Raw genomic sequence first — 13,953 nt, 5'->3', positions numbered from 1 at the left:
AGATTTCTGATGCTCCAACAGCAGTTACACTGCTACTGAAGCCCACTAATACTGGGGCACATTTTTTTTAAGAGTCGGAGTCTCACTCTGTCACCTAGGTTGGAGTGCAGTGGCACAATCATGGCTCACTGTATACCCAAACTCCTGTTCAAGCCGTCCTCCTGCCTCAGCCTCCTGCGTAGCTAGGACTGCAAATGTGCACCACCATGCCTAGCTAAATTTTTTTTTTTTTTTTTTTTTTTGGTAGAGACTATATCTCTCTGTGTTGCCAGGGGAACTCCTGGCCCCAAGTAATCCTCCCACCTCAGCCTCCCAAGTTGCTGGGGGATTACAGCACCTTGGGAGGCTGGGTGAGCCATTACACCCAGTTTTGGGGCAGTTTTAATTTTAATCCTTGATAACTGTCCTGGTTAAGCCATTTTGATCTGAAGGTCTGTTAAGGCCACGTTGCTATTCATGAGGTTCTTGAAACAAAGAGAATGGCATTTATAACTATTTTTAAATAGCCTATTATGTTTTCAGCATTCTGAGGGCGGCTCTTTTCCATAAGTGTTACAAAGCCAAGATTTTCATAGAGTAGAAGAGATGAGCACAAAACAGGAAACTGACTTTTCCTCATGAACACGTGGAAAATCCATTTGTCTTAGAATGTCAGTGATTACTAAAAATATCCCAGCCAGCTGAGTATTAGCTGCTTTTAGTGAGTATAAACTAAATGTTTAGACTTTTCTCCTTCCCAAATGTATTCCGTTTGCCTGTATTTGTTATGTACTTATGTAGGTGTCTCTTAAACACATTTCTTCCATCTTTTGTAAAACAATATAATTGTATCTATTTTGGTGCTTTTAAAGCTTTTGGCTTTCTTTTCCCCTCTTATCAAAAACAGTCACTTATGAGAAATAAAAAAATTAGGCTGGGCACGGTGACTCATGCCTGTAATCCAGCACTTTGGGAGGCCAAGGCGGGCTGATCACTTGAGGCCAGGAGTTTGAAACCAGCCTGGCCAACGTGGTGAAACCCCATCTCTACTAAAAATAAGAAAATTAGCTGGGCATGGTGGCACATGCCTGTAGTCCTAGCTACTCAGGAGGCTGAGGCACAAGAATCGCTTGCACCCGTAAGGCGGAGGTTACAGTGAGCCAGGATTGTGCCACTGCACTCCAGCCTGGGCGACAAAGGAGACTCTGGCTTTAAAAAAGTAGAGATAAGAGAATTAGAAAATTTTGTTCCTAAACTGCTATGCCCAAGAGTCATCTGACTATGCTCTTTTCATCCTTTCACTTTTAGTCTATGTCTTGATATTGAAAATGGGTTTCTTGAAGGCAGCATGTACCTAGGTTCTGCTTTTTATCTAATCTGACCATCTCTGTCTTTTAATTGGAGTGTATACATCATTTATATTTAATGTGATTATTGATCTGACTCTATTTTATCTCTTGTTGACTTTTACCTGCAACTTTTGTATGTGTATGAGTGCATGCATGCATATTTTCACTGGTTGCTTTAGGGTTTATAGTACACATCTTCAATCTATTACAGTTTATCTTCAAGTGAGATGATACCACTTCATGTATAGTATAAGAACCTTGTAACAGTATAGATCCATTTCCTCCCTTCTGGCTTTTCTGCTATTCTTATCATGCATTACACTTCAGTATGCTATAAACCCTACAATATAGTGTTGTTTTTGCTTCAAATTGTCATTATTTTTAAAAGAAGTGTAAATATTTGATATTTGCCATATTGTTACCATTCCTTTGTGTAGATCTAGATTTCTATCTGGTATCATTTTTCTTCTTCCTAAAATACTTCCTTTAAGAATTCTTATTGTTCAAGTCTACTGGTGACCAATTGTTTTAGCTTTTTTGTGTATGAAAAAAGTCTTAACTTTTGAAAGATTTTGATGGGGTATAAAATTCAAGGTTGACAGTTTTTTTTCTTACAGTACTTTAAAGAAGTTGCTCCTCTGGTTTCTGAATTGAGTTATTTCTGACAAGAAATCTCCTGTTCTTGTCTTCATTCTTCTGTATGTCATGTGGCTGCTCTTAAGATTTTTTTAAATCACTGGTGTCAAACAGTTTGATCACAATGTGCTTTGGTGTGATTTTCTTTTATATGTAAATATATATGCTTTATTTGTAATAATGCTTGCATGATATTCTTAATGTTTTATGTTATTGAGTTTCTTGGCTGTCTAGGTTTATAGTTTTTTTTGGTCACATTTAGAAAAGTTTTGGCCATTATTTCTTCAGATCTTTTTCAGGGACCCCAATTACACATACCCACAGGACACTGATGTTCTGTTAATATTTTTTCTCTCTGTGTTTCAGCTTGGATAGTTTCTATTGCTGTCTTAAGTTCGCTAATCCTTTTTGGTCTAGTGTCTAATCACTGATAATCCCATCTCTATTGGTCCATTGTTGCACTGGTATAAAGAACCCGAGACTGGATAATTGATAAAGAAAAGAGGTTTAATTGACTCATGGTTTCATAGTCTGTATAGGAAGCATGGCTGGGGAGGCCTCAGGAAACTTTCAATTATGGTAGAAGGCAAAGGGAAAGCAGGCACATCTTACATGCCAGAGCAGGAGAAGTGGGGCAGTGCCACGCGCTTCTAAACAACCAGCTCTTGTGAGAACTCACTCACTAGCATGAGAACGGCAAGGGGAAATCTGCCTCGAGATCCAATCACCTCCCACCAGAGTCCCTCCCTCCAACATGGGGGTTTATAATTCGACGTGAGATTTGGGTAGCGCCACAAATCCAAACCATTTCACCATCCAATGCATTTTTCAGCTCAGATATTTTAGTTTTCATCTCTAGAAGCTTGGTTTTGGGTTTTTGTGTCTTCTGTATCCCTGCTTAACATGCTTTATCTTTCTTTAACTTTTAAAAATGTCATCAATGGACTATCTCTTATTGATGGTATATTCCATGATTACTCATTTGGAGTAGTCATTTCAGTTGGCTTGTGTTTGGTTCCCAATTAGGCCACTGGTCACTCTATCTCGAGAACATCATTGTGGATAATTATCATGATCAGTTTAATCATTAATCATTAATTCCTATTCTAAGGTTCTTCTTGACAGTATTTATCTTGTAGAATAGCCTGGGTTTTTATTAAGGAGTGAGAAGGTGTCCTCAGTTTTGTTAGTGAAGAGCCCTCTAGGTTGTGGTAAGGCACATCCCCTCATGTGTCTGACCTTCTCCCTCTCTCTGTGAGTCTTCTCCTCTTCTCTAGTGATTGTCAGCTTCTCTAGGCCTCACAAATGGCAAATGGATACCAGCCAACAGGCTCTCTGGACCGTAGCTTTTGCTTAAGCTTGATGAGGCACTTTTCTGTGAGACTTGTGTTGTTTATTTGAAGGAAGAGCTAGGGTTGCAGAGTGGGTGTGAGTCGTTTGTCGGGCTGGTTGGCATCAGCTGCCTTTTCCTGCTTTCACTGCTGTATGTGCTTTCCTCGGTGATGCTTATAGACAGGCGCCTGCGGTGGAGGGCTGAGCAAGTTGGAAGCTGGGGATTGATTTTCTCTGCTGATTCCCAGTTGTGTTCCCAGGCCTCTGGCATACTGGGGTCTCCGCAGTGGGTCTCAGTGTCACCTCCAATAGCCTGACTCATTGGGTGTTTATGAGAAGTAATGAAATTATCCTGGTTGGGATGTATGAGCATTTTAGAAATTGAAGGTATGGTCATTATTGCTACATAAAGGAACAGTTTTTTTGGTCTAACTTCAGCAGAAGTTAGGAGGGGTTGGCGAGAGACTTGCATTCCTTGTGCTTGGCACATGTAGCTATTGGTAAGATGCAAGAGGAAATTTAATTCTCCAGGTTAACAAGAATAATAAAATCATACTGTGTGTGTTTCATGCTGTATTTCATTTCCTGTAGAGTTTGTGGTGGATTGTCGAAAATTTTTGGATTCAAATGCTCTTGGCCTAACTGTCATAGCCCTCAGCAGCTATGACCCCCAGATGCGAGCCTTAGCCTACCATGTCCTGGCGGCCTACTACTCGCACTTGGAGGGGGCACGGTTCCAAGAGCAGCCCCAGGTAAGTAGGAAGAGCGTACATCCTACTGTGGGGGTGGGCCTGGCGGGCTTCAGAGAGCTGGCTGTCCACCCGGTTTGGTAGAAGGATTTACTAGGGAACACGGAGGTGGCGTGTTGCTGGGAGATCTCTGCTGAAGAGCAAAAGTCTTTTCCCTTAGGAGGTGATGCCGGAGGTTGCCTTTGATCCACAACCCCCTGTGGAGGTTGAGAAAGGTTTCTCCTTACAGGCTTTCTTGTGTTGTGTGTAGACAAAATTATTTGACTTCTACTGAGTATTTCTTTGGTCTAAACTCAGTGGTTAAGGTGGCTATTATCCACGACACACTGAACCTCAGAAACCTGTACCCCATGGTGCTGGAGGAACAAGAGCAGATTAGATTTTCAGGGCGTGGTGCCAGACTTCTCTCTGCTGTTGTGCACATGACTGACTCCTAAAATAAAAACGAAAAGCATTCCGGGGATGCTGGCAAGTAGTGTGTCTGCTTCTGTGAGCTTCATCTTCAGTGGCCCCTGGGATATGAGGAGCAGGCACACCCTGCCGAGCCCTGGTTCGGCTGCACCAGAGAAGACTGACCATAGCTCTGAACACGCTTATCTTACGTTTTCCTTTTCTGTTCTGTTTTCAAGCTACTTTACCTGTTGGATGTAGTCCGGAATGGGATTCGAACTCAGGACATGAGACTCACTTTTACCTTGGCTCTCTTCATTGCCAAAGCAGCCCTGCAGATTTTGAAACCAGGTACCACTGACATAATTAGGTTGAGGGGAAATTGAAAAGCTGAGGCTGAGCAAGTCTACTTCTAGGGATTAGTCCCACAGGTATAGTGGGTCACACATCTGTGTTTCAAGGCCACTCCGTGCTCATGATTGTGGAAGATGAGGAGCCACCAAAGTCCCCATCAGCTCTGGACAGTAAATAGGTGATGGCTGTGAGGAAGCTCGTCATGGACCCCTGTGGGGTGAAATCCAGAAAAGATTAGATGGCAAAAGCAAAGTGTAGAACAGTATTTATAATGGAGGGAAAGAGTATATATTCATATTCGCTTGTAGTTATAGGAAACTGTGGTGAGAGCAAATAAAACTGAAGTTAAAATGTGGGCCAATCACATCATAGGGATTGGAACCCAGGGGCTGAAAGCGTGGACACAGCCAGACTGTCCCGGACTTCCCCATGCCCGTTTCCTCCTCTAAGATGGGATGATGATAGGACCCACTGCCTCTAGCATTGCTGTGAGGGTGATGAGGATCACACACTTTTTTTGGTTTTTGGAGACGCAGTCTGGCTCTGTCACCCAGGCTGGAGTACAGTGGCATGATCTCGGCTCACTGCAACCTCGACCTCCCAGGCTCAGGTAATCTCTCACCTCAGCCTCCCGAGTAGCTGGGACTACAGTGAATACCACCATGCTTGGCTAATTTTTTGTAGAGACAGAGTTTCATTATGTTGCCCAGGCTGGTCTCAAACTCCTGGGCTCAAGCGATCCTCCTGCTTCAGCCTCCCAAAGTGCTGGGATTACAGGTGTGAGCCACCACACCTGGCCTAGATCACACACACTAACACACATGTAAGTGCCTGGCACAGTAAAAACTCATCAGTGATAGCTGCTGTCACCATCACCGCCATTATTAATCATTGATTCATGCTTAGGCTCACGGGTCCTTAGCTACAAAGCTTTTGGTATGTGAGTACTGCACATGTGTAATCCACGGTGTTAGAACAAGGCTCCTTTTTACAGGAATGGGGGTACCACTGCTAAGATAGTGTGACTAGAGGTTAGCTCATTCTAAGACTTTTTTTGGTTATTGAGAGAAAAATCATAGAAAGTTGGTACCATCAGGGACCACAGGGTGCTATTTCCACCTGTATCCCCCATACTCAGTAACTGAGGCTCCCAAGGGTAGATAGCTTGTCAAGGCCCCACAGCTAGTTCACAGTCAAGTTGCTATTAGAATTCAGATCTGATTTTCATCTGCTCCCATTTCATTTTATTCCATGGGTTTACTTGCCTTGGAGATTTGGAAGGGGAAGAAAACAATTGGCAGAGACCATGATGGTTTTGGTCCTGGATGTGGCTGTGTCCCACACCGGTGCTCATGTCGGGGTGGAGCGTGTGCAGGGCAGCATGGTCATGGGGTAGACTCATTGGTGATCCAAGGATAGGAGGTGGCAGGAGCTAGGGTGTCTGTTGCCTCTGCCTTGTTGCATTCCAGAGGCACTCAGTAGTGTCTGAGCCTCCCCCGCTGTGACGGTCGCTTTCAGTGAGAAGCTAGAGGCAGGTGCAGCGGGTGGGTGTGGTGTCAGCCCTGATCTGTGGGATGTGTGACCAAGTCCCACCCTTCCCACCTGCTGGTTTGAAGCCTGTGCTGTAGGACGGGAGCTGGGGAGGCAGAGGGTGCGAGGTCCCTGAAGGACTCAACATCCAGCAGTGGTTTCTGAGCTAGGAGAGCAAGCCTGTGTGCGGTATGGAGCTGACGTGTCGAATTCTGTTCTCATTCTCAAGAGCCAGTCCTCTGGGTCAGGATACAAAAGTTCCTGGGAGGGGATTTATGTCTGATACCCAGAATGCCTGCCTCTTAGTGCTGCCAGACCAGGGGGCGTCCTGCTGGGGCCTGCCGTGACTGACTGTCTGCCTGTGTTCTCAGAGGAGCACATGTACCTGAAGGTCAGCAACTTCCTGCTGTCACATGAGTACTTGAACATGGACAAAGTGCCAGGCTTCTACCAGTTTTTCTACAGCTCCGACTTTGAGGTATGCTTCCAGAGTCCTCACGGCCTACTGCAGGCCCCTGAATTGATTATGCAGCCACTGTTGTCATTCTGACATTTTCCCCATGGATGCTGTGTGCTGCATGGCCAACACGATTGTGCAGTCAGTGGCCATGCAGGCCTGCACTTTGGAATGTCTCCGTGCTGTGGGCTCACTTCTACATGGCGCCTCAAACCTTAAAAACTCGGCTTCAGAGTCCTGAGTTTTACGACATTCTCATATTTTCTTGGTGAATCACTGGGTTAAATATTAAATTCTTTTTTTAGATATTCATATTCAATATTCTTTTGTAGAATACCTATTTGACTTTAGTATTTAACTTGACTTGATCCTCTATTTCTGACCTGAAGAAGTGGAATCAAAGATGAGATCAGGGATTTTTCATAATCAGACATGGAGGTCAGGGCTGCTGTGTTACAACTTTTGCCACCACTTAAAATAGTGGTGTTTGAACAGTTGTCAGATGAAAGGACTTTCACTTATTAACAACAGTTTTTTGTGTGCCTGGGTTATAGCAAAAAACGGAGCAAGAGTGGGTGTTTGGCCTTCTGAGGCAGGGGATCCGTGACAAGCAGTGCTATGAGCTGTGTGCCCGGCGTGGCATCTTCCACATCATCCTGTCCTTCTTCCACAGCCCGCTGTGTGACGAGGCGGCACAGGTACGTGGGTTCCGCAAGCTTATTTGAGAGCGAGAGGTCTGTGCCCCTTCTTAAGATTTTATTTGGAAGTCAAGTCCATATGAATTCAGTTCCCAGCCTGGACAGGACTGACTGGACAGGACTGGACAGCCTGGCTGTCAGTTAGAGGAAGTGAGACGTTGAGAGTGCCTGTCCTGTTCCCTGCATGCAGAGCGGGTGGATTCACTCGAGGCTGCAGTGTTGTGACCCCCAGTGTCATTTGTCCTCTGAATACTCTTTACTGCAACCCTCCTACTGTGTATACGGCCCTTGGCATATACGAAGGCCATCAGTTGGGGGTACTGATCAGTAATCATGAGCCTTCAGAGCGGTCACAAGTCTAGAAACCCCCTGTCGGTGACTGAGGTACTCTGAGGCACTTTTGAATCACCAGGATTTCACCTACTGCAGAAGTTGGGGGTCATCAGAACTCATTTAGAAAGCAAGGGTCAGGTTGAAACAGCCAGCCTCACCTAGCCAGTCAGGAACCAAGAGCTGGTGTGTGTACCTTCTAAATATTACAGGTAGGTGGTAGAAGGAAATAGGAAAAGCTTTTAGTATTTTGATTAATTTCTAGTGTAGTCAGCTTTTGTTTCTCATATGTAAAATGTGGGTAAATAGGAGTAAGTCAAGATTAAGAAGCCCATTCGAATAAACTGAATTTGAGTATGGTAACTTTTTGTTTTTTATGGCATGTGAGAATTCTGAAGCACCCCATGAACAAGTCAGGGGACAGTCCCATTTTTATGTCCTCCCTTCCAGGTGGTAAACACAGGGCCGCATGGCTCGTGGCTGGCGGCCAGCAGCTGGCCTGGAGGCGGGTCCTCACGCACTCCCTGTGCCAGTGGCTGCGCGTCTGGGCCATTTGGCTTCTGTGGTGCATCTTTGCTTGTGGGTTGGTTCCAGATGATGGATTAACGGAAGTGGGGATCCCCCGGGCCCAGAGATGGCTGTGGAAGTCTGTGTCCTCTGGCTGTCACTTGTGGGGAAGGGCACGTTCGTACATGGCCACTGCTCTGACAGACTTAGCAAAGCAGGCTTCATTTGCAGTCACCACCTGTAATGGCACCATACCATTACATTTTTAAAACTGTTTCTTTAATCAAGTAAATTGGGTTTTCTCACTGAAGAGTAACTTCTTGTTTGGGGTTTTCAGAATTGGATTCTGGAAATTCTACAGAATGCTGCCCAGGTTGCCAGATCTGCCTATGAAATTATACGAGACTATAGCCTTTTAACATGGATTTTACACATCCTTGAAAGCAAGTAAGTACCTTTTGCATGCGAGGTGCACGTCAGGTGGGAAGGAAAGGAACAGAAACCATGATGTCTGCTGCCAGCTCTGTTGTTTGTTGGAAATGTCCAGTAAATCCATGCTCTCTGAAATGCAGTGTCCTCCAATGCTACCATATGCCTGGCAGTCCTGTTCCTGGCAGTGCTAAAGTGCCTTTCCTCTATTCACAGCCTTTCCTTGAGTGTCTCTTGTCTGCCATGGGACAGCAGACACCAGCTGCTGTTCACATCTGGCAGAGTCTCTGCCAGCCTGTCTGGCTCTGTTCTGCACAGGTCAGACTCCTCCCCTGGTGTCCCAGCAGCCTTCTGTGCTCTGAAGTAGTGTCCTGTGCTCTAAGGCTTTAGCATCTGCAGCCCTCTGTTGCAGGAAGGCCGGTCTGACAGGTGACAGGGCTCTGCTGTCAGTGCAGGGTCTCCGTCCTCAGTGATGAGCCCACATTAGAGGAGCAGCACCAAGGGTCTGAACTTGATGATTTATTGTGATTCCTGATTCTCCTGCTGTTTGAGACTGTCTGAAAAGATGAAGACCCTGTCACATCAGACAGCACTTGGCGGGAGGGCTCTGTCTTAGAAAGAACTAACCACTATAATAAGCCTGGGAGAATGCAGGCCCTTTTGTGCATTTTTTTAAAGTATTTCCTGAAATTTCTCTAAAAGAAAGTAATATATTCAAGTACATCTGCAAACAACAAAAAAAGGGGGTGGGGGGAAGAAATTAATATCCAGAATTAGAATGTATTTGGACATCAACTTCAAGATTGTTTCAGGTTTATAAAAGGCATAATTAGCTCATGTTCCTGGCTAATAGTGTCTTGTTTTCGAAACTGAGTTGTTGTCGTGAACAGGACAGTTTTTATTAGTGTGCCCCAGTGTGGCTCCTGAATTTTTGGAGGGACTTAGGGCAATCTTCTGTTAGGAAGGTGCACCTTGTCCTGTGTGGAAGCTGCGTTTGTATAGCAAGCACCCTGTTTTTACTTGGAGACTATGCTTATCTACAGGGATGAGCAGATACGATTGTGGAGGGGGATAGTCTGATCCTGCTGAAAGGTCAGGATGTGGCAGATTGAAGGCTGTTGTGCTTGGTTTTAGGTTTCTGGAGACTCCGCTGCTGTCTAATGTGATCTCCTTGCTACACACACTGTGGGTGACCAACCTGGGGGACAAGGCAGTGGAGTGGGAGAGCCAGCGCCCTTGCCAGCCTGGCTCCCGGGAGCCCGCCAAGCGGCTTGCCCTGCACCTGATCAATGAGTTCCTTTATGTTCTCATCGTGCTCATGAAGCACCTGAGGTGAGTCCTGCCCCCGCCAGGGGGGCCCTCCTGGCCTCTTGGATGCTGTGTTGGTCTGCCACCTGTGGACACCATGTCTCGGTTACGACTCTGTACCAGGGGGATGCTGGGCCGTGACCTGCTGTGGATTGGGGCAGAGTACCAGTGTCAGGTGTAGGTAATGTCAGAACATCTATTTTATTAGCTCTTTCTTTCCCCTTCAACTTTATAAGGCTTCTTGTCAAGGCCCCGAGAACTTAACATACTTTTCAAACCCTAATATGCATCGTACGAGGTCATTTTTAGCTGGCAAGCCATCTACCTTGATACTGTGATTCAAACACTTGAATCAAGTGATGTTTCATAGAAAGAAAATATTTTCTGTGACTCTAACGTAAGACAGAGTGTTCCCAAACTTGCCTCTGCCTTCATTAGGCTGCGAAGACTCATTGTCCATGAATTCTCTGGAATGTTTCAGTATTTTCCTCTGATCCCATGCTTTTGGTTTCCTCAGAAGAGCTACATTTCCCTCCAATTCTACCATGTTACAAAAAATACACTGTGTGCACTCATTTCTGATTTGGGAGCCAAGTTATGCTAACCGGAACCAGAAGGTTGATAGCAAGAGGACTGTAATCTCAGAAAGAAAAATGTCTTGATAAAAAGAACAAGGCCTTTTGTTTTGTATTGTTCAAAACTAAACTGTTAAGTCCGTGCTGGATAGTCAACCTTTTCTATGTAGGGATCGTTGGAAGACATGCTGGTGTCTAAGAACCAATTGCTATTTAAAATACTGGTTTTATGTTTATAGTTGTGTGGAACTGATGTTACAGGATTTAACTCTCTTGGAATTCAGGGAGATCTTTTTCCTCCTGGTGGCCATCAGTCAGGTTTTGGCCGTGGGTGGTGACACTGTCCCAGGGCCTCCCTGGGTTTTTCTCACTTCAGACTGGTGGTCTGTGAGGCAAGGGAAACTGGCAGGCCTGGAGTGGAGCGCTCGCAGGCTCTTGGCACCCTGGCTCTCAAGCTGTGTGTTTGGCTACCCTGTTTAGCCAGGGTTTCAGGAGTTTTCTGTGCCTCTGGGGTGCGGGTCAGACTCCAGGTCCCCTTTGTGCCTTCCTGGAGTGGCTCACTTTTTTCTTTTCTGCGTCCTGGGGGCCCATGCTAGATGTCTGCTGTGCAGGAAAACCTGGTTCCTGGAGGAACTGTGTGCACTTCTGGGTGTGTGATGTCGTCAGGCTGCCACGGTGCTGACTGCCAGGCTGGGGCGGCAGCCTTTGCTCAGTCTGTAACATTGACTCCCAAACAGGCCCACCTTGGCCCCTGTCCAGCTGACCAACTTCTTCGGGACGCTTGACTCTGTGCTGAGGTACCGAGCCACTGTCATACAGGCCTTCAGGGACATGAACAGATTCACGGTAAATGAGACAGTGCTTTCCACCAAGGACGTCCTTGTCCTCTTGCACAAGTGGAGCCTCATTGAAAGAGACCTCAAGCTCCAAGAAGACCTGAGAGCAGCCATTGAGAAGGGCCAAGCCCGGGAGCTCATGAGTGAGTGTCAGAACCCAGGACTGGCCCAGAGTAGCCAACATGTCTCTCTCACCCTCTCCCTCCCTCCCTCTCTCTCTGTCTCTCAGCCACATTTCCAAAGCTAATGAGGCTCAGAGATGGGACACTTCCATCTTGGAGCCCTGGATGGGGAGCTGGGCAGCCTTTGAGTTTCAGCCCAGCTGCTTACTAGCTCCCTGTCTTTGGAGAAGTCACTTCACCTACCTTAGTATCATGGTGCTCACCTGTAAAGAGGCTGGGGGTGGCTATGAGCTACTTGCCCCAACCTCCTCCTGTAGTGCAGGGTTAAGGAAAAGACTGGAACCCGGCCTCCTGGACTGAAGCTCTGATGCTGCCCTGATTCCCTGTGTTTAAAGAGGACAGTAATGGCGCCTGCCTCATGGTGTGAGGATTAATGAATTGGTTGTAATAACAGTGATGACAGGCATAGTGAAACATCGAGCACTCACCAGGCTCCTGACGTGGGAGCAGGGCCGGGTGCTGAGGACATGCAAGCCGCCCCTCGTGTCCCCCATTGACACCTCCCCACATCTGGATCTGTGTGGGCAGGAGGGACCCCAGTCTCACTACCTTCTCTTTGTGCATTTAACAGAAATGCTCAAGGATAAGAACAAGCCTGTCATGCCAGCCCGAGCCAAAGGCCCACGGGGCCGAAAGAGGAGGCCTGGGGAGGCAGAGGAGATGGCTGATCCTGAGCTGATGGCATCTACCTTGGAGACATGCAAGGGCCTCCTGAGGTCCATCTTGACTTACTGGGGACCAGTGATCCCTGGTCCTGACCCCACTCAGGAGCCTGTGGACTCAGCCAGCCCTGAGAGCGATGCACCAGGCCCTGTGTATGCTGCTGCTTCCCTGGCAGTCAGTTGGGTGCTGCGGTCGGTGGCCGAGCACCCGCTCAGCAGGGCAGAGGCTGCAGGACTCGTTGGCTGGCTTAAGAGCCACATTTTGCCACACGCTGTGGTCGTGGCTGACCTCCTTAAGGACGGTGCCGTGAGGAGCAGCATATTCAAGCTGTATAGCCGGCTCTGTGGGGCTGAGGGGCTGGCAGGGCCCGCACAGGAGGTGGCCTGCCTGTTCAATACGGTCATGCTGCAGCTGGTGGCCGCCCAGGGCCGGGCAGGGAGCCCCTTCCACCCGGCCATGGAAGCCCTCTCCCTGTCTTCTCTGAGTGAGAAGGATGAAGCCGCACAAGGTAAGGCTGGTTCTTTTGTTGGAGGCTGAAGAAATAGATGCAGAAGTGGGCCTGGGGGCAGGAGTGATTTCTGTGCTTAGAACGCTCAGGTTTCTGCCGGCTTCCTCAGCTGGGTATTGTGCTTGTTTAGGTGGCCCCTTACGGTTCTGGGGTTGCAGAGAGCTTGCCACTGGGCAGTGAATGTGAAGGGAACGAAGTCTTCGCCTTTGCTTGCAGGGGAAACCTTTGGTGCTGGTTATGTTGACGGTGCAGAGAGGGCACCTCAGAACCTTGGCATCCCTCCACCCCGCAGGGCAATGGGTTTCCGACCATTAGGCACGTGATGAGTTCTGTTTCACATGTGGCCAGCTGTGTGTGTGCGCGTGCGTGCGTATGCGTGCATGTGTGCGTGTGTGTGTACGCGCGTGTGTGTGCACATATAGCCTCACATGCGTACAGATGCGCACATGTACAGTTTATGTACTTGGCAGTCACTAGGAGCCTAGCAGTGTGAATGAGTGAGTAGCACAGGCTCCAGGGGGCTGTTAGAGCTCCAAGGAGGTGGGTGTTGTAACCCAGAGGTCTGTCCTTTCACGGAGAAATGTGGGGGCGCAGGGGAGGGAGGGGCCGGCAGCCTCGTGGGTGGGCTCACCTGGTAGCAGGGTGACCTCACCCTCTGGTCTGGCCGCAGTTGGGGAATTGAGCCTTTTTGCCTATAAAGCTTTCTCTTCCTCCTCACCCATGCCACTGAGGAAATGGTAGGAAATGATTCTGGGAAGTTCTTCTCAAACTTCAGTGTCATTCTTGGCATGGATGGTCAGAACCAGGAAGAGATTTGTCTTGTAACAGCTTTTTGAGGGGATCCACACATATTCATCAGAAGAAGGATAAATTTTTGCCAGGCACAGTGGCTTACACCTATAATCCTAGCATTTTGGGAGGCTGAGGTGGGGAGATTGCTTGAGACCAGCCTGGGCAACATAGTGAAACCCTGTCTCTACAAAAATTAGCTGGGAGTGGTGGCACATGCCTGTAGTCCCAGCTACTCTGGAGGCTGAGGTGGGAGGATCACCTGAGCCCAGGCAGTCGAGGCTGCAGTGAGCTGAGATCACGCTACTGCACTCCAGTCTGGGTGACAGAGTGAGACCCTGTCTTTTTTTTT

At 47.5% G+C, this 13,953-nt stretch overlaps 1 protein-coding gene across 1 annotated transcript in view; it reads left to right on the top strand.

Annotated features, from left to right (window-relative positions):
* URB1 (URB1 ribosome biogenesis homolog) overlaps positions 1-13,953 on the top strand; it is an 80,918-nt gene that overhangs the window by 62,651 nt on the left and 4,314 nt on the right. Inside the window, exons 31-38 of the mRNA XM_054468497.2 lie at positions 3,888-4,048; positions 4,675-4,786; positions 6,691-6,797; positions 7,331-7,474; positions 8,649-8,758; positions 9,875-10,072; positions 11,361-11,602; positions 12,213-12,812. Of these exons, the coding sequence (XP_054324472.2) occupies positions 3,888-4,048; positions 4,675-4,786; positions 6,691-6,797; positions 7,331-7,474; positions 8,649-8,758; positions 9,875-10,072; positions 11,361-11,602; positions 12,213-12,812 (1,674 nt within the window). The remainder of the gene's footprint in view (positions 1-3,887; positions 4,049-4,674; positions 4,787-6,690; positions 6,798-7,330; positions 7,475-8,648; positions 8,759-9,874; positions 10,073-11,360; positions 11,603-12,212; positions 12,813-13,953) is intronic.

The sequence above is a fragment of the Pongo pygmaeus genome, chromosome 22, assembly GCF_028885625.2.
Source record: "Pongo pygmaeus isolate AG05252 chromosome 22, NHGRI_mPonPyg2-v2.0_pri, whole genome shotgun sequence".
NCBI classification, from domain to species: Eukaryota; Metazoa; Chordata; class Mammalia; order Primates; family Hominidae; genus Pongo; species Pongo pygmaeus.
The sequence above is the reverse complement of the archived record's forward strand: the minus strand, read 5'-3'. Positions and strand labels throughout refer to the sequence as shown.